The 27,711-nt window shown below is 45.7% G+C and overlaps 1 protein-coding gene across 1 annotated transcript in view; it reads right to left on the bottom strand.

Moving 5' to 3' along the window:
- The window catches only part of TRANK1 (tetratricopeptide repeat and ankyrin repeat containing 1), a 95,993-nt gene that overhangs the window by 31,468 nt on the left and 36,814 nt on the right, over window positions 1-27,711 (bottom strand). Inside the window, exons 9-14 of the mRNA XM_052635914.1 lie at window positions 27,526-27,657; window positions 22,226-22,396; window positions 11,856-12,017; window positions 10,776-11,030; window positions 8,945-9,121; window positions 5,440-8,325 (exon numbers count right to left, since the gene is read on the bottom strand). Coding sequence (XP_052491874.1) covers window positions 5,440-8,325; window positions 8,945-9,121; window positions 10,776-11,030; window positions 11,856-12,017; window positions 22,226-22,396; window positions 27,526-27,657 — 3,783 coding nt within the window. The remainder of the gene's footprint in view (window positions 1-5,439; window positions 8,326-8,944; window positions 9,122-10,775; window positions 11,031-11,855; window positions 12,018-22,225; window positions 22,397-27,525; window positions 27,658-27,711) is intronic.

Below are 27,711 nucleotides of genomic sequence, written 5' to 3' on the forward strand. Positions count from 1 at the left end.
ATATACAGTGCAAAAAAACACAAGAATTATCACGTCCTCTGTCATTGGCACTTAGAGCACTGGAAACAAGGTTACATGGTAAGAGCTGGATTTTGTTTTTTTTTTTTGGTGCACTGGGTCTGCATTGCTGTGCATGAGCTTTCTCCTGTTGCAGGGGTGGGGGCTACTCTCTAGTTGTCACGAGTGGGCTTCTCTTGTTGTGGAGCACATGCTCTAAGCGAGCGAGCTTCACTGGCTGTGGCGCATGGGCTTAGCTGGCCCACGGCATGTGGAATCTTCCCAGCCTAGGGATCGGACCCGCGTCTCCTACGTTGGCAGACAGATTCTTAACCACTGTACCCCCAGGGAAGTCCTAAGAGCTGGATGTTGGCTGGGACAGCAGCCTTGGCTTGCATCTCCCTTTTGCACTATGTTTACACCCAGGGGAGAGAACACTATACTAAGAAAAATTGTCAGTGCTAGATGAAGGATTTTCCGAAGAGCTTTCTCCCTGGGTCCCGTTTCTAAGTGCTGAAGTAACAGTGACGGTGAGGCTTACTATACAACAGGTTCCGTCATAACAATTATCCTGTTTAATCCTCACAGGAGCCTGGTAAGACAGACCAGACTACCCTACTTTTACAACCAGGGACTCCGAGGTCCAAGAGCTTCAAGAGTCATGAGCTGGACTGAATACAGATCATCCCAGGTCTCCTACCGTTCTTAGGGGCTGTGCGCTGTTTGCCCGACACCAGATAGAATTCTATGAAATGGGCATAGGTGTCCTCATTACTATTACCAAATAGTGAAGGTTAATTTTACTATTCAATGCTACTATTATTAAAAGTATGCAATATAAAGAAATCAAGAATACAAGTGGAAACTTGAGTCTAAGCACATCAGCTGCCACAGTGGTTCAGAGATGTACATTAACAAGAGGACTAGAAAAAGGCATGGAAGTGTTCATTGCAGCGAAAAACTGGAACCCACTTAAATGCCTTTCTAGGCAACTAGATGAACATTTTTTAGATGAAACTATTTTATATGAACATAATCAAAGAATGGGCTTCCCACATGGCTCAGTGGTAAAGAATCCACCTGCCAAAGCAGGAGATGCAGGAGACGCAGGTTTAAACCCTGGGTTGGGAAGATCCCCTGGAAAAGGAAATGGAAACCCACTCCAGTATTCTTGCTGGGATAATCTCATGGACAGAGCAACCTGGTGGCCTACAGTCCATGGGGGTCACAAAAGAGTCAGACACAAGCTAGCAACTAAACAAAAAATCAAAGAACAGACAATAGTTCAACCATAAAAAGCAGTGAAGTACTGAAACATGCTACAGTGTGGAAGAACCTTGAAAACACTGCGCTAAATGAAAGATGTCAGACACAAAAGGTCACATATTGTGTGATTCCAATAATATGAAATGTCCAGAATAGGCAAACCTACAGACACAGAAAGTAGACTGGTAGTTCACAGGGGTGGCGGGGGCCAGGGGTCGGGGAGGGGGACGAGGAGTAACTGCTAGTGTCCATGGGGTTTTTTAATCACTCCTTTTAATGACTCTTTTTTAAATCACTCTTATGTGATTAAAATGTCCTGGAATTAGTAATAATAATTGCACAACCTTATGAATATATTAAAAAATGACTAAATTGCCCATTTTAAACAGGTGAATGTTTTGCTATGTAAACAAGGACCTCAATTTTAAAAAAGAATAAAAGATGGGGAGAAATATTCACTAAACATATATTCACTACCTAATCAATAAATGTATGTGATAAACGCATATATGCATATGGGAAAAAGATCAGAAGGAAATGAAACAAAACGTGAGCAGTGAGCAGCTTTACAGGTGGCTTGAAATTTTTTTTAATACTTTATGTGTTTTCTAAAGTCTCTCAACTCTAATACATATTATTGGGGTTTTTTCTGGTTCTTTACACAGAAACATTTACACACAGTCTTCCCTCCATCCTGAGAGGAGGTGGAAGATGGGGCTTAAGCAGTGATCATCTGGGTGGGTTGCTGAGTATATTAAAAAAAAACAAAAAACACTGTTCACAGGAATAGTTCCCTCTGTCTGTGGAAAAACTTTAGCCAAAGAAAAAGTTTAATCAGAGAAGTGAGACAATGTAGAAGCAAAGAAAAGCAATCCAACAAGACTAAATAATAAACGTTTAGTCATTAAGCAAAGTCAAGGACCTTTCTTTCCTCCTCAAGGATCAGAGGTATTCTGAACGATATCCTCTGAGCAGTCTAAGAGATAATGAAACCCCACCAGCCGGAAGACGTTAACTACGTGATGAAAAGACTATAGTCACGACATGCTGCCACAATTCTGAGAACTGGCCTCAAGCAATATGGGAACAAACTGACCCTGGAACTGAAGAATGACTGTACTTAAAACAATCAGAATGACACTGATCAGACCACCACACGACCAATTTCAAGATAATGGTGAGAGCTGACTATACTGTTTTTGCACGTGCCCCGTCTATAAAATCACTTGTCCTCTGATAGGGCAGTCGGAGGGCAGGGTAGCCGACCTTTGAACCATTTGCCTGTCTCAGAAATAAAGCAAACGTTCCTTTCCACCAACCCTGCTTCTTTATTAGCTTTTGAGCAGTGAGCATCTGGACCACTTGCCGTAAGGTCTGGGCACACAATGGGAGGCCGCACTCTCGCGACATCTGGCTCCCGCGGTTTTCTGGAGTGCAGCCGCTGCCATGACACCGTGCAGGGAAGGCTTTGAGGAACCTGCTGCTCGTGGCTTGCTGGCCCTGAGAAGGGGGCCTGGGGAGATGTCCTAGCAGCTGCTGAAACCATTTGTTTTGAGGATCCTCCCTGTTTCTCCGCTGCTCGGCACTGGCTGCCAACATACTTTCCCTTGGAGGAGTGGAGACAGGAATCTGGAAGAGCTGAGGCGCTCCAAGACCCAGTAAGTCCACTGGTGTGCACCCAGCTAACTTCTCTTTTGAGCATGAAGCGCTCTTTGGGCATTTTGTCAGTTAGTTCCGATGTCTATCTGCCATTGAGGACTATTTGGAAGCAAGAGTGTCATTTGGGCGTTTTTGCCACTTGGTTCTGATGGGTGTCAACTGTTGAGGACTGTGAGCACAAGGTGCTACTTGGGGAATTTTTGCCACTTGGTTCTGACCTGTGTCTAACGCTGAGGACCTTGGTGAGCACTGAGTGTCATTTGGTTCTGATATGTGTCAACCACTGAGGACCATTCATGTCGGGGAGGTGTTTGTTTGGGACTCCATATGGGTCATCTTCTCAGTGGATCTGTGACCATTCTATCTTCTAATGTGTGAGTTTATATATATATATATATATAATTTATATTTATATTCCATTTGTGTGATTGGTATTCTTGCTGCCTTTTGTAAAATGGGAAATTCAGGTTCAACTCATTAAGAAAAATTTATCTATGAACCTCTAAGAAAAAAAGAAAGATAATCTTTTTTTTTAAAACACTGTGGGGCCAATGGCATTCTTCAGACTCCAGAGAAAATTGGTTAACATGAAACTGGTTCTTTTTGCAATAGGCAGTTAGAGAAAGGTGGCTTTATAAAATGCTGTTTTCAAAATTCTGACCCCAAGAGAATAAAAATATACCTAGAAGAAAGCTTGAAGTTAACTCTTATCAAGTCCTTGAAATAAAAGCACAGCTCATTCCCTGCAATTTCACCCCTGGATTAATCAGTAGAACTTCAAAAGATATTTGGGTTCATTAAACACTTATCCTGCACCACAGTAAAGAGAAACTGTGCTGTGAGAAAAATGTATGTTTTTAAAGATTATGGCATGTGTTAAGTTTGCAAATCAGAAAATGCTGACATAACAAATAGTTCATTTACTTGTTTCTTGGTTTTACTATTATCTTTTAAAAGTTAAAAACTCTAAATATGTAAAAATGATAAGGGAAGCATTTCAGGATGTAAAGCAAGTAGGAGATGTGTTGTCACTAAGGTATAAAATATGAAAATATTTTTGCTGAAGGATAAAAGAATAATAATTTTGTCTGGAATGTGGAAAACAAAATGTGGAACAGTGATAAACTAGATACTAACAGCACTGAGAAATGCATGAACTGCAGCTCTGTATTAACATGCAGAAATCCCAAAACATTGTTATAAGCAAAAAAACAAAGTTGTAGAAAGGTATGTCTGACATGAGTCCATTAAACGAAATTTTCAGACATGTAAAATAACACTCTATGTTGTCCATGGTCGTAGAGGACATCGATGGTGAATTGGTGAGCAGTCTAAAAACCACACAGGAAGTATTCTCTGCACCTCAGTTACCTCCATTGTAAAATGGGAGAGATGCCTTCTTTATAAGGTTGTTGTGAGGATTAAAAACAGATACCCATGGGAGTTCCCTGTTGGTCTAGTGGTTAGGATTCTGGACTTACATCACCATGGCCCAGGCTCAATCCCCTGTCAGAGAACTGAGATTCCACAAGCCATATAGCACAGCAAAAGATAAAAAAAAAAAAAAGCAGATACTTTATGCCAACTGCTTGGCATCATGCCTGGCACAGGGAAGAGGAATATGTGAAGCACAAATTAAAATCACCTGAGTTTGCATTATCTCCCACCACCTCCTACCACCCTACTTTTCTTGCTTCTTCGGAAAGAAAAGCTGCTTTCTTTCAGGATTAATGACTTGTAATTGGTGTATCATTATACATTACAGAAGCATGTGCTTCCAAAGTGCTTTAACAAAAGTTCTCAAGCAGTTGTTTACATGTTCGCCTGAAATGTTTCCATGTCATGGCCAACACCTTAAACTGATATTACCTAGAGGTTTATTTCCATTCAACCACAGCTTAAATCATCAACCTAAGAATGAGTAGTGGCATCTACTTAATTTATGGTTACTAAAGGGGGAAAGCAGGGAAAATAAATTAGGAGTTTGGGATTAACATGTACACACTACTATACATATAATAGGTAACCAACAAGGACATACTGTATAGGCACAGGGAACTATGCTCAGTATCTTGTAATAATCTATAAGGGAAAAGAATCTGGAAAATTTTGTATAACTGAATCACTTTGCTAGATACCTGAAACTAACACAACACTGTATATCAACTATACTTCAATTAAAAAAAAAAAGGAAAAAAGGGGGATTCCCTGGCGGTCCAGTGGTTAGGACTCCCTGCTCTCAGGGTGGAGGGCTCAGTTCAATTCCTGGTCTGGGAACTAAGATCCCACAAGCCTCATGCCACCCCACCCCAAAAGAGAGACAGAAAAAGAAAAAAAAAAAAGCAGTGGCAAAAATCCTAAGATCATTTGTTCATAAGGGTAGTTACTAACAAACGCCAAAATACTGAAGTTGGCTCAGCTACAAGAGCCCAGCAAAACTAAGTCACAGCTTTCAAACCAGCCCAAGGTCAGTGCCAAGCACCTCCCCCATAAGGCAAGCCCAAGGCCTGGACGTACCGGAGTGGGACCTGTAGTTCTGGTACAGCTGGTGGATCTTCTTGGGCTTGCGCACTGCGCACTGCTTGTCCGCAGCGGTCCTGCTGGCGTAGTGGAACAGGGAGCGCAGGTCGCTGAAGCGGAAGGCCACGCCCTTCATGATGCTCTGGGCCGTGTCCCCCGTGAGGAACATGGCGTTGGGGTCGTTGATGCATTTCATCAGCAGCGCCAGCTCGGCCTGGGTGAAGTCCTGGATCTCATCACCATAGAGCTCGTGGATGGACCATGGGAGGACCTTGAGCTTCGACAGCCTCTCGGACAGATTGTACAGAACATCCTCATCGTCAAAGTACCCTTTCTGAGACCTAATCTGCTGATACAGGGAGAAGAGGCCATAGATCTCGCTCCGGTCTTCCTTGAAATTGGGGCACCGCTTCCGCCCTAATTGCTTATATACTTCTTCCGTGAGTCTCCCCCCGGGGCAACTGAGGGCCTCAAAAGACCCCTTCAGAAAAGATTTTATTTCTTTCCAGATCAGGGCAGGGTTGTAGGAGGTTTTCCCTTTGATCATTTTGGGCCATATCTCATTGACGAACACCTCAAATGTCACATACACCCGGGGGTCGCTGTCGCTCGGGCGCGTTTCCACAGTTTTTTCCTCCTCGCAGTAGTCCCCATCAGCCTCAGCCTCCTCCTCCTCCTCCTGCCAGTTGGTGATGGTCAGCTCTTCCTGCGTGGACCAGCCTACGATGGATCTTTTCAAGCTGCCATCTTCGTTTCTCTGAAAAAACGGTTTGGGCAGAGAAGCATCGAGCAGGAGGAGCAGCTGCTTGGAGGTGACAAACAGGGGAAAGTTCTCATCCCTGAGATCCTGGAGCTTGTGGACATTGGGTTCCAGCGGTTTGTAGTGACTGGTGGCCTTGGTAGACTTGGAAAGCTCCACGAAATTCCTCTGCACCTCCTGGCACAGGACGTGGTTCTTGGTCACGAAGATCTGATGTAAGTGCTCCAACTCGGGGGGCTCTTGTGGGGCGAGTTCTTCCTCCCCTTGGCCGGGCCCTCCTGGCTCCCCACTGGCTCCCTCTGCGCAAGCTTCACTTTCCTGCTCCTCCTCTATGCAGCCCACTGATCCCACCTCCACGGATCCTCCCTCCTCTTCCTCCTCCCCTTCTTCCTCCCCACCCAGACCCTCCTTTCTGGGTTCCAGTTCCAACCTTCGCTTGAGCCAGATCTGCTTTGCCAGCAGCGGGCTCTCCGCCTGCTGGGCTTTCTCCCAGTAGCCGTGGAATTTCTTCCACAGCCTGTAGAGGCAGCAGGTGGTCTTGCCCGTGCCGCTGCGCCCGATGAGGATAATGGGTTCCAGCGGCCTGGGGTTGAGGCCGATCACCGCGTACTCGAGCTCGCCCACCCGGAACGGGTACTCCACCGTGGCCGTGGTGTCGTTGAGGATGTTGGAGGCCATGTTGGTGCTGAAGCTGTGGAACTTCATGATGTTATATTCCGTCTCCACCGCGCTGGCTGGGGGGAAGTACTCGGGCTCGGCGCGGGCCCCGCCCTTCTCGGCCTCCGTGTCCTCCACGTAGCAGCGGGGGATCCGCTTTTGGATTTTCATATTGGCGGACACCTGGCCCTTGTTGATGCCCTTCAGCTTCTTGCGCAGGATGCAGGACAAGCCCCGGTTGTAGGCGCCGCAGATGGCCTGGATGGAGGAGGACAGCTTGTTGTGGTCTAAGACGATGTCCCAGATCCGTATGATTTCCGTGTAGACCCGCCCGGACTTCTCGGTGGGGTGCGTGCTGCGCTCCGCAGCCATGATCTTCTCGGGGTTCTCGCTGCACCGCGGGGAGAAGTCAATCGCCAGCTCCCACAGCATCCGAGCCGCCTTGTCCAGCTTGGCCTCGAAGAGCTGGATGCTTCCTTTCAGGTTCCTCAGCCGCTTCCGCAGGCCGGGAGTCCATTCACCATTGCCCAGCTTCTGGATGGCGAGGATGATTTTCTTCTTCATGACCTTGGTCATGACCTTGCTAGACAGCTTCTTTAGCATTTCTGAAGTGCACTCGATCTCCCACGTCATGTTCTCAAAGTCCAGGAGGCAGATGTCCATCTCTGACACGCTCCAGTCCTCCTGGTCGTCGCTGCCCTCTGTCTCCCTGCTACCCTCGGGAAGGAGCCCCGGGGCCGAGGGGCCTGCCTGCACACGTCCCTCCGCAGCCTCCAGGGCTCCGGGGTTGTTCCCGCAGCAGTCAGAGCTCTCCGCCCCCGGGGCACCCTGCAGCTCTTCTTTCTCTCCTTCTGTGACAGCTCCTGTCTCCAGAGTCTTGAGGCCCTGGGGACAGTCCTCCGGGAGGGATGAATTCAATTCCAGCTGCTGAATCAAAGCCGTGATGTCCTGCACGAGGCAGTCTCTCCGAGAGCAGGGCCTGGCAGCCTCAGGCTCCGGCCTCGTGGCCTGGGCATCGGGAAGGGTCTCCCAGCTGTCAGGGACCCTGGCTTCTTTGGGTGGGGCTCGCACAGCACCCAGCAGCAGCTTGGAGGAGCCCTTGACCTGAGTAGTGTGAGCAGGGGCTGCCGGGCGTGGGGGCTTCCCGGGGTGGGCGGTGGTGTCCTGCCGGCCCCGGCGCCTGCTCTCCATCAGGGCTTTGTTCCAGGCCAAGAGCAGTGGGTCGTTCTTCTTCACGCGGTGCCGCGCGTCTTTGCCTTCCTTGTTCTTCAGGTTGAGGTTGATGTCAAACTTCGCCAGCAGACCTACCAGCTTTCCCGTGCGTTTGAGCATGCCTTTCTGGAAGAGGATATGCATCAGTGTGTTCCCGTTGCTGTCCTGCACATTGGGGTTGAGGTAGGAAAACTCCTCTGGCTTGGACCAGAACAGATCCAGCAGGTGGCTGAGGAAGTTAAAACCGATGTCAGCTGAAAGACAAAAAACCCTGTGAGTGCTAGACAGCTATTCTGGGGAGCAGAGATGCCAGCTGGGGAGGGGTCTTAGAGCACAGAACTTCCCCAAGCATTTCATAACCCAGTGGTTCTCAACTGGGGGCAATTTGCTCCCCAATGGACATGTCACTGTGTCTGGAGACACTTTTGATTGTCACAGTTTAGGAGGTGCTTCTGGCATCTAGTGGGTGGACATCCCACAAATGCACGGCACAGCCCCAAAACAATGAATTATCCTGCCCAACTGTCAGTAGTGCCAAGGCAGAAAAACCCAGAAATCATCTTAACATTCCAATAAGATCTTTTACGTCAGGACCCTTGAAATGATGTAAACAAATGAAAAGTACATGCAGCTATGGATGGCCGACTTTGAAACATAAGAATCTTCTTCATCAGCCCACGCTGACCATTCACAGTGATGGTCACTCCTTCCCATTGAGCTATGGGTGAGGGGCCAAGAGACAGGGGCTTGGCCAAGAAATAGGCCTTTTCCAGATCGCTGGCTTTCCCAGTAGGAAAGACCAAAGGCCACAGCATCCTTTCTAATATCCAGTTTCATCCTTAAGAAAAAGACTGCTGACAGAATGAAGCCTACCTTTGACATCTAGAAAGATGTGGAGCGCAGCATGCAAGGGAGTGTCACCTTCCGTGAGAGAAATACTTCGGGGCTCTGCACCCTTGGTCAAGAGGAGGAAGGCCAGGTCGAAGTCCTCATGCTTCATGCACACAGCGAGCGGCGTCTCCTGGCTGCCCTGGAGACCCTCCAGCAAGGCTGGGGGAGGCAGACAGGACACAGTGAGCCACATCCCAGGGGTGGGACCATTTCTGCCCTTTAGCCTAAAGCAAGAAGGGGTGCTGACCCCGCTTCCAAGGCCCTCCTGCCACCTCCCTTTCTGGGAGGCAAGGGCTTCCTGGTGCCCTCGGGGGGAAAGCTTGCCCCCTCCAGGCGTCCTGTCCCTAGGCCTTGTCTCCTTCCCCGTCTCTCCAGCTCCCTCTCCCACGCTGCAGCAGGACCATTGTCAGCACTGCCCTGGAGTAGGGCCGGTGTGAGCGACTAAACTCCCGGTGTCTGTCCAACCCTCGCTGTGACCCACACTGAGTGACCAGGACGTGAGCAAGCTTCCCACTTCCTCTGCTTCTGTGAAGCTTCTCCCCGAGAATGCCCATCGGCCCTCATTTATCATGTTCCCTGACATGTCCCCACGCGCACATCACCTTCTTTTTAGCTCAGTCGTTTCCCCTCTGCACTGCAGGCTCCCCGACCTCCACCCTCTTTGGACCTGCAGCCTTCCTGCACTGCTTGCTGGCAGCCATGAGTTCACTCTCCATCCTTGGGCCCTGGCACCTGACCCCAGGGAGGCCTTCGATAAGTGCTTGCTTCATCAGGAACAAAACAGGAATTCCACAACTGCTGTGGTTTTTGGTCAAAGATAGTAAGAGTCCATGTCAGGCATGGGTTTGAAGACATTAATAGGCAACCTTCCATCTATCTCCTGAAATCCATGGGTAAGGCCAACACTGGAAAGCTTTGTAAGGCTCTCTGAGAGCTGGGACCAGTGTGGCATCACTTCCTCTGAAGGTGATTTCCCTTAAACTGCAAGGCGGGTGGAAAACCATGAAGCCAAGGTGCTCTGCCCAGATCCTGCATCCATGAACACAGGGAATATTCAAAACAGCCCTGAGAAAGGGGTACTATCGTCACTCCCATTTTATAAATGAGGAGATGGAGGCCAGTTCGTAGTGGCCTTAGGAAGGGGTTTTGGAGGCGTGGAGGTGTAGGGAGAGGAGGCTGCTGTTTCCAGATTAGCTTTAAATAAAACCGGATCCAGCAAGCTGTCTGCATGCTCCAGACACACATCCAGCCAAGTGTGACTGTGCTGATGAAAGTGGCAGATGTTTCCACCCACCCATTATCTGGCCGTTTCTTTAAAAACAAGCATCACAAATCCCAATCATGGATCAGGAAAGAACACCGCCGAGTTTGACAAGGACCCACGCAACGTATCAAGTGCAAGGAATTGTCCACCTGAAGGTCAGGAGGAAACGACCACTGTGGCTGCACCAGGGCTGACACCCCTCCACAATCCTGACGTTTCTCACACAGAATACAAAGGGAAGGGAAGAATTCACAAAAGTGCCTTGACCTGATCACTGCTTCCAGTGAGAAGATATGGAGGAGAAAGAATGAGGCGGTAGGAGAATCCGAGGGACTTCCCTGGTGGTCCAGGAGTTAAGACTCCATGTGCCCAATGCAAGGGGTGTGGGTTCGATCCCTGGTCAGGGAAAGCCCCACGGCAAGGCCAAAAAATAAGTACATTTTTTCAAAATTAAAAAGGAGTCTCTGAAATCAAGTGAAAGCGCCGTAACCTGAGGCACTTGGACTCCCCAGGCTTGACCCCGATGCTGACTCAGCATCTGGGACTCACCTCCATGGTCTATCAGGCGGTCCAGGAGCACGGTCCTCCGCTGGTCCCAGGCCCTGAGGTGGGGGAGGATGGCACAGAGGTCGAGGGCCGAGAGGTCGCAGTCTTTGATGAGACAGTCCCCGAGCGGCGGCTGCCCGCTCACCTTTCGGGTCAGCAGCAAAAGCACTTCGGGCCATTTCTGTTTTTCCAGTAAAAGCTTGAGGAAGGTGTTGGCACAGTCGCGGTCAATGTCATAGACCAGGTCAGAAGGGATTTCTTTCAAAAACAAGAACACACCACACTTCGAAAAAAGGTTCCTGTGATTTCTGTCCCCAGCCACAACCCTAAACAGAGGGACATCACTGCCCCAAGTTACAGGAAACCATAGACAAGTTTTTAGTTATTTCGGCCGTGCTACTCAATCACAGCCGCAGTGACGGCACTCGCCAGTGAGCTTCTTGAGAAGGCTGGAAATACCCAAGGAGTGTACAGTCTTAGCCAACAGAAAAGAGAAACATCTGTGGTATTTTAGGATAGGGACTTCCCTGGCGGCCCAGCAGTTGAGAGTCCACCTGCCAATGCAGGAGACATGGGTTTGATCCCTGGTTCAGGAAGACCCACATGCCAAGGGGCAACTAAGCCCATCTGCTACAACTACTGGGCCCATGTTCCACAAGAGAAGCCTCTGCAAGAAAAAGGCTGTGCACACCAGACAGAAGCCCCCGCTTGCCCCAACTTGAGAAAACCCGAGTTCAGCAAAGAAAGTTCAGCACAAGCAAATGTTTAATTGTTTAAACACTCATTTAAATAAAGTTTACAAAAAATGAAGAAATAAAAAATGTAAATGGATCACATATGCAAATTCCAGGAGGATGCATAAGAAACCAATAACAGAGGTTGCCCTAGGGATGAGACTTAAAGACGGAAGTTCAAGGGGTGGATGATCCACTTTTCACTGGAGAATGTTCTGTGTTGTTTGAATCTTCTCCATGTAGATCATGACATTTATTTTTTAATCAATTGTTATACAGGACGGTAGAAAAGAGTATTAAGGTGCATAGAGCATCTTTGAACACAATTGAAGGTTGTCAGAAACCTTACCTTGCAAGGAAGAAAGGAGGCGCAAGAACCTCTGAACCAGTTCATGCTTCCAAAAGTTTTTCTGCAACAAGTGACTTCCTGAGTTCATGTTTGTCACCAGCTGCTTGCAGACGTTCTGGAAAATGTCCCCCTCGTTAGCTGGTCCCCCACCAATGCTCAGTTCTGCAAAACACCCCCAGATGCTTCTTGTGACTTCAGAGATCACACAGGCATAGATTGCAAAGACGATCACACCTCTACACCCCTCCATGTAGCCCGGCAACTGCAGAGCACCTGTTCCCCCCTTCCACCACTCTAGCCTAGCTTCATGACCTGCTATGACAAGGAGAATGTAGTGATTGTGAGTTTTGTGCCAGTGTTGAGCCTGAGCCTCAAGAAGCCTTGTTTAGTTCCATTCAGGTCCAGGCTAGATAAGAAACATCATAAAACAAAGATGAATCAACCCAGTGGTCCAGACTGAGGCACCACAGATATGAAAGAGCCCAGTCAAGATCAGCAAGAGGCAGACGCTTGAAGAAGTTCTGTTACAGCTATGAGAATAGCCCAGCCTCAGTGGCTGAGCTGTAGGACCATGAACTAAATAAGTGCTTGTTGCTTTAAATCCCTAGGTTTGAGGGCTGTTTCTTAAGTAGCAATGGACAACTGATACAACAGTTCAAGGATATAACAGCAGGAGGGTAGCTTACTGCAGCAGCAACATCCAACTACACACCAGCCACCCACACATCTAATTGGCAAGTGGAAAAAGCCAAGAGTAAGAAGCCAGCTCTCCAGCCAAGAGGGAAGACACTAACTGCTCGGTTCAATTTACTGAGAAAGTAGTTATGATTAGAAATCATCCAATAAAGGAAGTCTGAAAAGGGGCAAATGCTTTATTTGGTATCAGATTATACACTCAAAAAGCCCTTCTGGTTAACATGGAATCTTACTAAACAGATCAACCAGATGTGGGCTTTTCACACCTGGCTTAAGTACTACCATGTGGTGAAGAGGTGAACGCATGTTCAATGTCATGTTCTAACAGAAGCAGGGACACTTTAAAGGAGATGGAAAAATAAAAGCATCCCATCAGCAGTCAGACCCCACAGCAGACCCCAAGCCAAAGATTTGTGTGCAAGCGGTTCAAGAAAGAAGAAACCAGTGAGGGTGGGGGAGCAGGTGAGGGCTGGGGAGGAAGCAGGCAGGCTGTCAGCCCCACGGTTCCCTGGGGGATCTGGAGTGAATCATCAGAGCTGCGCTGTCCAAGGCAAGGGGAATGGGCTTTCAGATTCTCACCTCTCTCTGCCACAGTCCACAGCCTGCCTTGAGTGAGTGAGTGAAAGTCGCCCAGTTGTGTTCAACTCTTTGTGACCCCGTGGACTATACAGTCCATGGAATTCTCCAGGCCAGAATACCGGAGTGCCTTTCCCTTCTCCAGGGGATCTTCCCAACCCAGAGATCAAACCTAGGTCTCCCGCGTTGCAGGTGGATTCTTTACCAGCTGAGCCACAAGGGAAGCCCAAGAACACTAGAGTGGGTAGCCTATCCCTTCTCCAGCGGATCTTCCTGACCCAGGTATCAAACTGGGGTCTCCTGCATTGTAGGTGGATTCTTTACCAACTGAGCTATCAGGGAAGCCCTCAGTTCAGTTCACTTCAGTCGCTCAGTCGTGTCCGACGCTTTGCGACCCCATGAATCACAGCACGCCAGGCCTCCCTGTCCATCACCAACTCCCGGAGTTCACTCAGACTCACGTCCGTCGAGTCAGTGATGCCATCCAGCCATCTCATCCTCTGTCGTCCCCTTCTCCTCCTGCCCCCAATCCCTCTCAGCATCAAAGTCTTCTCCAATGAGTCAACTCTTCGCATGAGGTGGCCAAAGTACTGGAGTTTCAGCTTTAGCATCATTCCTTCCAAAGAAATCCCAGGGCTGATCTCCTTCAGAATGGACTGGTTGGATCTCCTTGCAGTCCAAGGGACTCTCAAGAGTCTTCTCCAGCACCACAGTTCAAAAGCATCAATTCTTCAGCGCTCAGCCTTCTTCAAGTCCAACTCTCACATCCATACATGACTACTGGAAAAACCATAGCCTTGACTAGACAGACCTTAGTCAGCAAAGTAATGTCTCTGCTTTTGAATATGCTATCTAGGTTGGTCATAACTTTCCTTCCAAGGAGTAAGCGTCTTTTAATTTCATGACTGTAGTCACCATCTGCAGTGATTTTGGAGCCCAAAAAAATAAAGTCTGACACTGTTTCCACTGTTTCCCCATTTATTTCCCATGAAGTGTTGGGACTGGATGTTGATCTTCGTTTTCTGAATGTTGAGCTTTAAGCCAACTTTTTTACTCTCCTCTTTCACTTTCATCAAGAGGCTTTTTAGCTCCTCTTCACTTTCTGCCATAAGGGTGGTGTCATCTGCATATCTGAGGTTATTGATATTTCTCCCGGCAATCTTGACTCCAACTTGTGTTTCTTCCAGTCCAGCGTTTCTCATGATGTACTCTGCATATAAGTTAAATAAGCAGGGTGACAATATACAGCCTTGATGTACTCCTTTTCCTATTTGGAACCAGTCTGTTGTTCCATGTCCAGTTCTAACTGTTGCTTCCTGAGCTGCATACAGATTTCTCAAGAGCCAGGTAAGGTGGTCTGGTATTCCCATCTCTTTCAGAATTTTCCACAGTTTATTGTGATCCATACAGTCAAAGGCTGTGGCATAGTCAATAAAGCAGAAATAGATGTTTTCCTGGAACTCTCTTGCTTTATCCATGATCCAGCGGATGTTGGCAATTTGATCTCTGGTTCCTCTGCCTTTTCGAAAACCAGCTTGAACATCAGGAAGTTCACGGTTCACATATTGCTGAAGCCTGGCTTGGAGAATTTTGAGCATAACTTTACTAGCATGTGAGATGAGTGCAATTGTGCGGTAGTTTGAGCATTCTTTGGCATTGCCTTTCTTTGGGATTGGAATGAAAACTGACCTTTTCCAGTCCTGTGGCCACTGCTGAGTTTTCCAAATTTGCTGGCATATTGAGTGCAGCACTTTCACAGCATCATCTTTTAGGATTTGACATAGCTCAACTGGAATTCCAACACCTCCACTAGCTTTGTTCGTAGTGATGTTTTCCAAGGCCCACTTGACTTCACATTCCAGGATGTCTGGCTCTAGAGGAGTGATCACACCATCGTGATTATCCAGGTCGTGAAGATCTTTTTTTGTACAGTTCTTCTGTGTACTCTTGCCACCTCTTCTTAATATCTTCTGCTTCTGTTAGGTCCATACCATTTCTGTCCTTTATCGAGCCCATCTTTGCATGAAATGTTCCCTTGGTATCTCTAATTTTCTTGAAGAGATCTCTAGTCTTTCCCATTCTGTTCTTTTCCTCTATTTCTTTGCATTGTTCACTGAAGAAGGCTTTCTTATCTCTTCTTGCTATTCTTTGGAATTCTGCATTTAGATGCTTGTATCTTTCCTTTTCTCCTTTGTTTTTCGTCTCTCTTCTTTTCACAGCTATTTGTAAGGCCTCCCCAGACAGCCGTTTTGCTTTTTTGCATTTCTTTTCCATGGGGATGGTCTTGATCCCTGTCTCCTGTACAATGTCACCAACCTCCTAGAGGCTATGAATCCCAGGCACTTCTGGTTTGAAGGAGCCTGAGCAAAGCAGGCTCCATAAGCCCTTAGGTTGTTCTCCTTGAGAACGAGCCTTAGGGTGGGCTGTGCGAAGTGAACCCCATCAGGGAGCACACAGCAGTGGGAGGGACCCAAGCAGAGCTCCTACACAACCTGCTGTGCCTTCTGATACACACCTGGCTCGCCTCTCAAAAGGCTGGGTCAGAGAGCCAGAAACGCGCACACACACAGAGCAACTTCCCGGGCAAACCCCTGCTGCCTTCTAATCAAGAGACTTTCCAGTGCCAGACAGAAGCAAGAGCACTCTGGCACTAACCTCTAGAGAAAAGGAAGTGGAAATCCTTGGCACGGGAAGACCCACATCACCTAAGCAAGCAGCCGGCTCTGAGGCAGAGAACATGAACCGTGTGGTGTAACAGTGACTGAACAATACCGCTGGGCCTGGCATCCCACCTTCATCCTAGAATGCCTCTGAAGACACAGAAAACTGTGATAATGCACAATCAGGATGGAAACCTGGCCACTTGACCCCTGCCTCCTGCCTCAGGGCATCATTCTTCCACCAGGGCAGTTAGTTTAGTATAAAAGTCATTTGAAACTGAACAGAAAGATTACCAAGCTTGACAGCAGAGGCAGTTAGATGCAGTTGTATAATAATGCGTGGCTGTGTGGTTCAGAATAAGTAAGAAGGTGGTTATAGACCAGAGAAAGGTACAGAAATCAGGCAAGAAACTAGAGAGTGATATCAGCCACACAGAAGAGCATAAAAGGAAATGTGCTGAAACACTGACAGTGGTAGCTGTGGGTCGGCATCTCTGGGTAGGTGCACATGATTTATTACTCTGAACTTGTCTGCTTTTTCCTAAATTTTCTATAAGCTTAAGAGAGAGAAGAAACTTTAGGTTATAAGGTTGTTCATACATTATAGTCACAGGTTTTTTAAAAAAAAGATGACTATGTAAGTAATGAACAACCAAAAGACTAGATAAAAATATGCCAAAGTATAATTACAATAAAGTTTTGTTTTTATTTTTATTTATTAAAAAAATCTATTTATTTTTCTCTTTTTTGGCTGCTTCCCAAGACATGTGGGATCTTAGTTCCCCGACTAGGGATTGAACGTGTGCCCCTTGCAGTGTAAGTGTGGAATCCTAACCAAGTCCCTCTGTGCTTATATAAAATGATATTTTTACAAATTTTCTACAATGGTCATATTTAATAGATATATACAAGCAGATTCAAAATTAAAAATTAAAAGCGATCTTTTAAAGCTGCAATAGTGCTCAGCTGTAATAGTTCTTGCTGTGTATGTTAGTTGCTCAGGTGTGTCTGACTCTTTGTGACCACATAGATTATAGCCCATTAGGTTCCTCTGTCCATGAGATTTTCCAGGGAAGAATACTGGAGTGGGTGCCATTTCCTCCTCCAGAGGATCTTCCTGACCCAGGGATCAAACCCACATCTCCTATGTCTCCTGCATTACAGGCAGATTCTTCTTGTTAAAAAACCAGAAATATATCATTTCAAAAGGAGATTTTGCTTTTGTAAGAAATCTTCCTTTCGAGGTAAAAAAGATGAAACTGACAAGCTTTATTACAAACGCTTTATCAAGTGAAATTTATGTAGCCATCCCATTTTCATAAAAGAAAATTAAAATATATCAGTGTAAATGCATGGAATAAGAGTAAATGACTAAATCACAACTATATTAATGTTTCCAGGCAGGTGGGTTTATGAAGAATATTTTCTTTTTTTAAAAAAGAATCTATTGATTTTATAATAAGTAAAAAGTATCATCAATATCGCATGCCTTCATTTACTGAAAAAGAGGGCATTTTGTGGTGCTAAGCAACTCGAGGTTGACACACTATGGCCTCTGTGTCACAGGCTCCATCTATGGGGGAAACACACACAGAGAAGGTCAGAGTCCTCTTAGTCCTGGGCACGAGGCACCTTTACAGAGCAGAAGGCAGCTGGTGCCTCGGGGAGGACCAGAGAGAAAGGCTTCAGATGCCTGGATTTATTCTCTGAAAAGCCATGCACCAGTGAATCAAAGGAAAAGTCACCACCGACGGAGAACAATGACAATAGAGGCGCCGGTCTCCTAGGTACTGACAGCAGTCCAGCTGCTCAAAAAGGTGGACATGCCGCCATCTAGTGGTTGTCCTGAGAGGCAGGGAAAGACAGGACCCCGACCTCGCAGGTTCACCCTGCCCCTAACCTCCCTACCGCCCTGTGGGCCCTGCCTTCCCCAGGCAGCTAGTGAGAAAGGCCCTGAATCTGCTGAATCAAAATCTGCATTTAAAAGGCTCCCAAAGGATTCACGTGCACGTTAATGGAAGTTCTTATTTAGAGAACAGCAGAAATCTTCACCAAGACCCTATATTTTCAGGCTTTCTCACCTACATGCAAAAGCCACCCAAAGATAACCATCTCCATTTTCATCAGAATGGGGCAAAGTAACCGCCAGAAAGAGCCAAAGGTGAGAACATCTTTTATCCTAGCCTATATCCTAGCTTGTTCATCTGGGCACACAAGCTAGTGTCCTAAAGATGCTTTACTCAGGACCACAGATGTGAAAAATGAAACCCATCAAGCGGACTTCCCTGGTGGTACAGTGGACAAGAATCTGCCTGCCAATGCAGCGTACGTGGGCTCAATCTCTGGTCCAGAAAGATTCCACATTCCTCGGAGCAACTAAAGCCCCTGCACCGCCACTACTGAGCTCGTGCTCTAGAGCCTGCGAGCCCGTAGGTCTCACCGCCTGAAGCCCCTTCGCCTAGAGCCTATGCTCTGCAACAAGAGAAGCCACCACAATGAGAGGCTTGTGCACAGCAGTGAAGCCCCAGCACAGTCAAAAACAAACAAACTGTTGTTGTGGTTTAGTTGCAAAGTTGTGTCTGACTCATTTGTGACCCCATGGACTGTAGCCCACCAGGTTCCTCTGTCCATGGGATTTCCCAAGCAAGAATACTGGAGTGGGTTGCCATTTCCTCCTCCAGGCCATCTTGCCAACCCAGAGATCAAACTCACATCTCCTGCATTGGCAAGTGGGTTCTTTACCACTGAACCACAGGGGAAGCCCTAAAAATAAATAAATGAATTTTTTAAAAAACCCCATCAAGTTAAACTCAGGTCAGGAACAAGGGTACCAACCCCTAGGTAGCATCTCCTCCTAAAAATAATGCTTCCATTGTGCCCACTAACGTGTGAATGGGGAGAGATTAAAATCCATACAATCTTCATTTTTATGAAGATCTACCTTCATTCCCATGGCCCCAGGCCCTCCTTCTGCCCTTCCCCCCCACTGTCTTCTCAACTGCTACTCTGCACAGAAAACCATTCTGGGTTAAAGTCTAAAGTGACCCTGTCCAGTACAGAGGCCCACTAACTTAATTACATAAAAATAAAGTTAATTAAATAAAATTTCAGTTCTTCAGTTGCTTGTTGTTGTCGTTGCTCAGTCGCTCAGCCGCATCCGACTCTTTGCAGCCCCATGGACTGCAGCACGCCAGGCTTCCCTGTGTTTCACTATCTCCCAGAATTTGCTCAAACTCATGTCCATTGAGTCGGTGATGCCATCCAACCATCTCATCCTCTGTCGCGCCCCCTTTTCCTCCTGCCTTCAATCTTTCCCAGCATCATGGTCTTTTCCAATGAGTTGGCTTTTTCACATCAGGTGGCCAAACTATTAGAGTTTCAGCTTCAGCGTCAGTCCTTCCAAGGAATATTTAGGACTGATTTCCTTTAGGATTGACTGGTTTGATCTCCTTGCTGTACTAGGGACTCTCAAGAGCCTTCTCCAACACCAGAGATCAAAAGCATCAATTTTGCTGCTCAGCTTTCTTCACAGTCCAACTCTCACATCCATACATGAAAAACCATAGCTTTGACTAGACAGACAAAGCTTTGTTGGCAAATGATGTCTCTGCTTTTTAATATGCTGTCTAGGTTTGTCATAGCTTTTTTTCCAAGGAGCAAGCATCCTGTAATTTCATGGCTGCAATCACCATCTGCAGTGATTTTGGAGCCCAAGAAAATAAAGTCTGTCACTGTTTCCACTGTTTCCCCATCTATTTGCCATGAAGTAATGGGACCAGATGCCATGATCTTAGTTTTTTGAATGTTGAGTGAGTGGGTGAAGGAATCCTGTCTGTCTGTATGTGTTGAGGGTGGAGGGGTCAATTTTCCAGGAGGTGGTGATGGAAACAAACCCCACTGTGGCCAGGTGGAAGATAGCCTATTCAAAATGACCTAAGCACCCAAAATGACTTAGACATGGTCCAGACATCATGGATGTTCATGCCCCCCGCCCAGAGAGGAACTGGGACTCTAGCACTCATCTTTTCCAAGTTCTTCTGACCTTTGCTCTCCCTCCTTTCACCTGAAAGATTTTTTTTCCCCCGCACCTGAAAGCTTGCCTGATCATTGCTGGGGAAATTAAATCCCAGGAGATAAGAGGCAAAATAGTCTTCCAGACTCAGGGGAAAACGATAAAAACAATCCCCCATTCATGTTATGTTTCTGTGTCTAAGAACTGCCAACATTCACATCCTCTTTTTTCACATCCTCTTTTAGGGCCCCCTTCCCAATAGTACAGCTGCTTTTCTAGACGGCCTCTATGTGCTCAAAGCAATAGGAAAAGACTAGGTTTCACCACTTCTCTGACCGTCTCTTTGTTTTCTTAGGAGGGCTCGACTGCCATGTCATGTCGAACTTCAAAAAAATACATGTGTGTGCTTTTCTCCTTCTTTGTAAATCTAACATATGGAAGATCCACTTAAAAATCCAAAGGAGGATAACAAAGGGAGGGAGGGCTGGGTAAAGGAATCCTCGTGGATGCCTATCATCCCACACCCAGCAGAGCCCCACTGATTTCTATCTCAACGTCTGAAAGATGCTTAGTCCTCATTTTATCCACTTGATGATGATTCCCCTTTTGAATACCTGACGAGGCCTAGGAAGTACTGGACTCCTTGAATCCATAACTGCTAACAGGATCCAAGGAGTTTTCAATCAATGGCAGAAAAAGAAATGATCCTCCTGAACATAAAACAGCCAAGAAATCCTATCTACTCTATGACGTGACCATAGACTCTAGAGTAACAACAGCAACAACAAAGATAGCAGCAGGCGCGTTTTCCTCCTTCTTAATTAAAGGAAGGGGGCCGGGATACTTATGTAGGCACACAAGTTTTTAAAGTAAAAAAAAAGAAAGAAAGAAAGAAAGAAACAGAACCAGATAGAGTTCTTAGAAATTAAAACTGAGTTTCAAATTTAAAAAATGCAATAGACAAGCTAAATTATAAAAGGAAAAGCTAAAGTCCTAACGATCTGGAAAGAAAAAAAAGAGAGAAAGCATTAAGGAAAGCAGAGGGGGAGTGGTGAAAGTGGTGGCAAAGAGACAGTGGAAGGAAACAAAAATGATAGAAGATCATTTCCCTGAGCTAAAAAAAAGTTAGACTAAAAGGGATCGTAAGGTGCTAAGCAAGAGGAATGAATAAGGACCCACACCTAGATACAGCCCAGGGAAATTCCAGAACTCTAAGGACAGGAAATTCTAGAAGGGACAATAAATAAGACTGACATCACTTCTAATCAGTAATGGAGGTGAGAATACAAAGTTGTGAGGAACAAGGTTTTACAGCATATTTCACAAGTCCAAGAGATCACAGACTGTCACACACCAGAAACGGCTGCCATTAAACTGCGACACATCACTGATCATGAAGCACAATCCAATTCAAAGACGGCAAAATGTGGGGGGAAAGTGCAACTGAGGATCGATGAAATGCAAGGCCTAAATGCAGACCAATTCTCAAGCTAAGGACAGAATAAAGACATTTTCAAAAACCCTGTAAGTCTGCACACCTCCTCACTGAAAAACTTACTGGAGTTGGTACTCAGCACAGCGAGAGAGAAATCTAGACAGACAGCATGAACCACAAGCGCTGCATATGAGTGCAAGACCTAAAAAAAGCATATGTGTGCTGGGGCTACAGTCTAAATAAGAGTCTAAACAGACCTAAAATCATTTGTGTGTACTGATACATCTGTACACACACATACACACACAATGATGTGTTTGTATGCTTCACCAAACGAGGATGCTTAGAGAGTATAATATTTCAAGAGCAAAGTTTTCAGGGCATTTGATGATTCTTCTCATTGGGTGCAATATGCGACTAGTTGTAGAAATCATACTTCCATATACAGGCAATTTAATGTTTTTTCAATTTTTAGAATCGGTCTATAGGTGAAGCACAGAAAATCCAGAATTAAGGAACAGAATGTAAATGGCACAGATCACTTTACTAGGCAAAATTCAACAACAAGGGCTGACTTGCTGCATTTTATCTTTATAGCAGTTAGTCCATAGATGCTATCCAAATTGACAGATTAAGAAATAGAATTACAAATGTACTTTTAACTGTTGTCTGTGGTTGTTTCTCAGAAGTGGGCTTGATTTTTGTTATCTCCTGTTCTGATTTTTTTCTTTTTTACTATGTGCATGCATGGAAAAAAAAAAAGTCACGCTTACTGCCCAAGGGTAGACTTGGCCAAGTTCCTAGAATGTAGTAGACACTTTTTAAATAACAGTTGTCTCACTCTGTCTTTCAAAAAGAGCACGCAAGCTTTCCAAAGACTGGGAGGTCTCATTTTCATCTTCATGTACTAAGACAAGATATACTGATTTGTACCTAATTTCACAGAACCAGTTTTGCCCCCTCGAAAAAGTTAATTCCCCGGAAGCTGTACCTGAGAGGTCCTTAGAACACGCTGCCAGCTTTTCCAAGTGGCTGTTGATTTTGTCAATGGCTCTGAAGTTCTTGTTCCTCTTCAGCACATCCACAGCAGACCGGGACTGTCGATCCACCAGGGTGGGGTCAGCCCCAAAGCCCAGGAGCATCTGTACATCCTCTGTTTGCCCTAGAGCAGGCCAAAGTGAGAAGGGGGGGTTGTCACGGTTTCTTCCATAAGGAGATGTCCCCATGAGCACACGTCCGCCCGGTTCCCAGCCTGAGCTGGGGCAAGGGGACCACAGTCCCTCTGTTTACAGAAGCTGAACTGCTGGCCTTGGGCAATCCAGCCGAGTCCCAGGAGCCAGGAGTCCTATGTGGAGTGGGAAGGACAATAGCTTTTAAGAGGTTCAGAAGTGCACTCCTCTCTACCTTTCTCCCATCTCCTTGGCAACAAGCAAGGAGAGGGGGACTCTTGTTACTAGGCAACAGTTACAGCTGTAAGGATGACAGCAAGCTGTGCCTTCAGATTTCTTTATTCCTTAGAGAGGAAACAGAACATACTTCCAAAAAAAAAAAAAAGACAGTCTGGGGACAAGAGAAGAAAGTGGCAACTGCTTTTGCACCAGGGTTTTCTTCACTGTTTGAACCTTCGTTAACCCCACCTCTGGCTGCTGGCTCCATTTGCTGCTTTAACATTTATTTGCCAAGCATCAAGGGGTCTCTGTGATCACAGATGCAACTGTTTTCAGAATGTAACAGGTATATTCCTGGAGGTACGAAGACTTATGTGACCACCGAGAGTTACAAGAATTAGTGCCTGATTCCCAGCTTCCAAACACTTGCTTTCTGACAATTAACCACCTTGACAGAGCACCTCTACACCAGGTACCATCCTGCTTTTGATGCTGTCCTTTCCCATCTCCCCACTCACAACTGCTCGCCTCTCATTTTACAAAAATAAGGCAAAATTTAAAAGTCATACTTCTCACCCATCAAGTATTGCACTGTGAAAGGCAAAATTCTCAGACCCTGAGACTCTCAACCCCTGGTATACACACACCTTCTCCCAGTTATCAATTTAATATTAATCTAAACTCTGCTGTGATGAGACTTTGCAAATGTATTTAACTTCCCAAAGCAGTTGACCTTAAGATGGGGAGATTAACCTGGTCTGATCACATGAGCCCTAAAGGTCAAAGGTCTAGAGGTCAGAGATGGAAGGGCCCAGAGATTCAGAGTATGAGGGATCTGATGCACAAGAAGTTCTCCCCTGCTGGCTTTGAAGACAGAGGAGGCCATTAGACAAAGAATGTGTGTGGTCTATGGAAACTGACAGCAGCCTCTGGCCGACAGCCAGCAAGAAAACGGGGCCCTCGGTCCTACAACCCCTTCATGGATCACAGCCTTGTCGTGGAGAACAGGCTTGCATAACTCAGTGAAGCTATAAGCCATTCTGTGCAGGGCTGCCCAGGACGTATGGGTCACAGTGGAGAGTTCTGATAAAATGTGGTTCACGGGAGAAGGGAATGGCAAACCACTCCACTATTTTTGCCACAAGAAACTCGTGAGCAGTGTGAAAAGGCAAAAAGATATGATACCAGAAGATGAGCCTTCCCAGGGCAGAAGGTATCCTATATGCTACTAGGGAAGTAGGGTAGGCAATTACTAATAGCTCCAGAAAGAATGATGAGGCTGGACCAACGAGGAAATGATGCCCAGCTGTGGATGAGATCACCACCCCAAACGTGGCGGTGAAAGTAAAGTCCAATGCTATAAAGAACAATGTTGCATAGGAACCTAGAATGTTAGGTCCATGAATCAAGGTAAATTGGAAGTGGTCAAGCAGGAGATGGCAAGAGTGAACATCAGTATCTCAGGAATCAGTGAACTAAAATGGACAGGAATGGGCGAATTTAATTCAAAGGACCATTGTATCTACTACCGTGGACAAGAATCTCTTTGCAGATATGGAGTAACTCTCATATACAACAAAAGAGTCCGAAATGCAGTACTTGGGTGCAATCTCAAAAATTACAGAATGATCTCTGTTCATTTCCAAGGCAAACCATTCAGTATCACAGTAATCCAAGTCTAGGTCCCAACCAATAATGCCAAAGAAGCTGAAGTTGAACAGTTTTATGAAGACCTACAAGACCTTCTAGAACTAACACCAAAAAAAGATGTCCTTTTCATCATAGAGAATTGGAATGCCAAAGTAGGAAGTCAAGAGATACCTGGAGTAATAGGCAAGTTTGGCCCTGGAATAAAAATGAAGCAGGGGAAAGGCTGACAGAGTTTTGCAAAGAGAACGCACTGGTCATAGCAAACACTCTCTTCCAATAACACAAGAGATTGACTCTACACATGGACATCACCAGACGGTCAATACCAAAATCAGATTGATTATATTCTTTGCAGCCAAAGATGGAGAAGCCCTATACAGTCAGCAAAAACAAGACTGTGGCTTAGATCATGAGCTCCTTATTGCAAAATCAGGCTTAAATTGAAGAAAGTAGGGAAAACCACTAGACCATTCAGGTATGACCTAAATCAAATCTCTTATGATTATACAGTGGAGCTTATGAATATATTCAAGGTGTTAGATTTGGTAGACAGAGTACCTGAAGAACTACGGACAGAGGTTCGTAACATTGTACAGGAGGTGGTGACCAAAACCATCCCAAAGCAAAAGAAATGCAAGAAGGCAAAGTGGTTGTCTGAGGAGGCTTTACAAGTAGCTGAGAAAAGAAGAGAAGCGAAAGGCAGTTGAGAAAGGGAAAGATATACCCAACTGAATGCAGAGTTCAAGAGAACAGAGAGATAAGAAAGCCTTCTTAAGTGAAGAATGGAAAGAAATAGAGGAAAACAACAGAACTGGAAAGACTAGAGATGTCTTCAAGGAAATTGGAGATATCAAGAGAACATTTCATACAAGGATGGATATGATAAAGGACAGAAATGGTAAGGACCTAACTGAAGCAGAAGAGATTAAGAAGAGGTGGCAAGAATACACTGAAGAACAATACAAAAACATCTTAATGACCCAGATAATCATGATGGTGTGATCACTCACCTAGAGCCAGACATCCTGGAGTATTAAGTCAAGTGGGCCTTAGGAAGCATTACTACGAACAAAGCTAGTAGAAGTGACGGAATTCCAGCTGAGCTATTGCAAATCCTAAAAGATGATGCTGTGAAAGTGCTACACTCAATATGCCAGCAAATCTGGAAAACTCAGCAGTGGCCACAGGACTGGAAAAAGGCCAGTTTTCATTCCAATCCCAAAAAAGGGCAATGCCAAAGCATGTTCAAACTACCACACAATTGCACTCATTTCACATGCTAGCTAGGTAATGCTCAAAATCCTTCAAGTTGGGCTCCAGCAGTGTGTGAACCAAGAAATTCCAGATGTTCAAGCTGGGTTTAGAAAAGGCACAAGAACCAGAGATCAAACTGCCAACATTCGTTGGATCATAGAAAAAGCAAAGGAATTCCAGAAAAACATTTACTTCCGCTTCACTGAATACTCTAAAGCCTTTGACTGTATGGATCACAACAAACTGGAAAATCTTTAAAGAGATGGTAATACGAGACCACCTGACCTGCCTCCTGAGAAACCTGTATGCAGGTCAAGAAGCAACAGTTAGAACCAGACATGAAACAACAGACTGATTCAAAATTGGGAAAGGAGTACAACAAGGCTGATGTTGTCACTCTGCTTATTTAACTTATATGCAGAGTACATCATGCAAAATGCTGGGGTGGATGAATCACAGGCTGAAATCAAGGTAGCCAGGAGAAATATCAACAACCTCTGTTACGCAGATGATACGACTCTAACTGCAGAGAGATAAAAACTAAAAGGCCTCTTGAGGAGGCTGAAGGAGAGTGAAAAAGTTGGCTTAAAACTCAACAATCAAAAAACAAAGATCATGGCATCTGGTCCCATCCCTTCATGGGAAATTGATGGGGAAAAAGCGGAAATAGGGACAGATTTTATTTTATTGGGCTCCAAAATCACTTGAGGACAGTGACTATAGCCATGAAATTAAAAGACACTTGCTCCTAGACAACATATTAAAAAGCAGAGACATCACTTTGCCAACAAAAGCCTGTCTAGTCGAAGCTATGGCTTTTCTAGTAGTCATGTATGTATGTGAGAGTTGGACTGTGAAGAAAGCTGAGTGCCGAAGAATTGATGCTTTTGAACTGTGGTGATGGAGAAGGCTCTTAAGAGTCCCTAGTACAGCAAGGAGATCCAACCAGTCAACCCTAAAGGAAACAACCCTGAATATTCATTGGAAGGACTGATGCTGAAGCTGAAGCTCCAATGCTATGGCTACCTGATGTGAAGAGCTGACTCGTTGGAAAAGACCCTGATGTTTGGAAAGATTGAGGGCAGGAGGAGAAGGGGGTGGCAGAGGATGAGATGGTTGGATGGCATCACTGACTCAATGGACATGAGTTTGAGCAAGCTCCGGGAGACAGTGAAGGACAGGGAAGCCTGGCACGCTGCAGTCCAGGGGGTCACAAAGGGTCAGACGTGTCTTAGCGCCTGAACAATAGTCCTACAAACACAAGGAACCAGATTCTGCCACAATCATGGGGGCCTGAAGGAAGGCCCAGAACTCCAGATGAGAATGCAGCCCCAGTCAACACCTTGATTTCAGCCGGGAGAGATTCCGAGCAAAACAGTCAGATCACACTGGACTAGTGACCTATAAAGTAGTGAGCTAATAAATGAGTGTCATTTTAAGTCACTAAGTTTATGATGATCTGTTACACAGTAGAGAGAACCAACGCAATTACCAAAGTTGCCCCAAAGGTGGTGAACAAGCCTGATTTCCAGAGTACCAGCCTAAGGGAAGATTAAGTAGCTGGCAAGCCCCTTTGAGAAGGTACCACGACCCACGATCCTCCTATCTTCTTCCGCCAATTTTTTTTTTTATCTTTCATAACTACTTACAGAAAATTTAATATACTTAGGTTGTTTTAGTGTTCTCTGTAGTAATAATAATTTTGTAATAATTAAATCCAGAAAAAAATTAATACTTAGTCTGGAGTCACAGAATTTTTTTAAATTTAAATCTATGTAAGTACTTTTTCTCCAGAAGAGTTATCACTAGGTAAGACTTTCAAGCACAAAACATATCAGAAAAAACTTTTTTTTCTGAAAAGCAAACTGAAAATAAAAAAAAAGGGGGGGGCGCATAATTTGATATTTTTAATTATTAAAGCCCGTCACAGGATGGAATAGGTAAAGTGGTCAGTCGTGTGGGTTCCCTACACCTGAGTCTGAAAGGTGCTGCCACTTACGCTTGGTGAGGTACCCTGGGGAGTGGGCGGCAACCACGTGGAGGACAGTGCAGCCATCCTCATCCTTCTGGTTGATGTGATCTTTCAACTCGGGCTTGTAGTCCATTAACCACCTGAAAAGATGGCTTTCCCCTGAAGGAATGAATGACTGGTGTTATTTCCAACAGACCAGAAAGCAGCAAAGCA

This window comes from Budorcas taxicolor, chromosome 1, assembly GCF_023091745.1.
Source record: "Budorcas taxicolor isolate Tak-1 chromosome 1, Takin1.1, whole genome shotgun sequence".
Classification (NCBI taxonomy): domain Eukaryota; kingdom Metazoa; phylum Chordata; class Mammalia; order Artiodactyla; family Bovidae; genus Budorcas; species Budorcas taxicolor.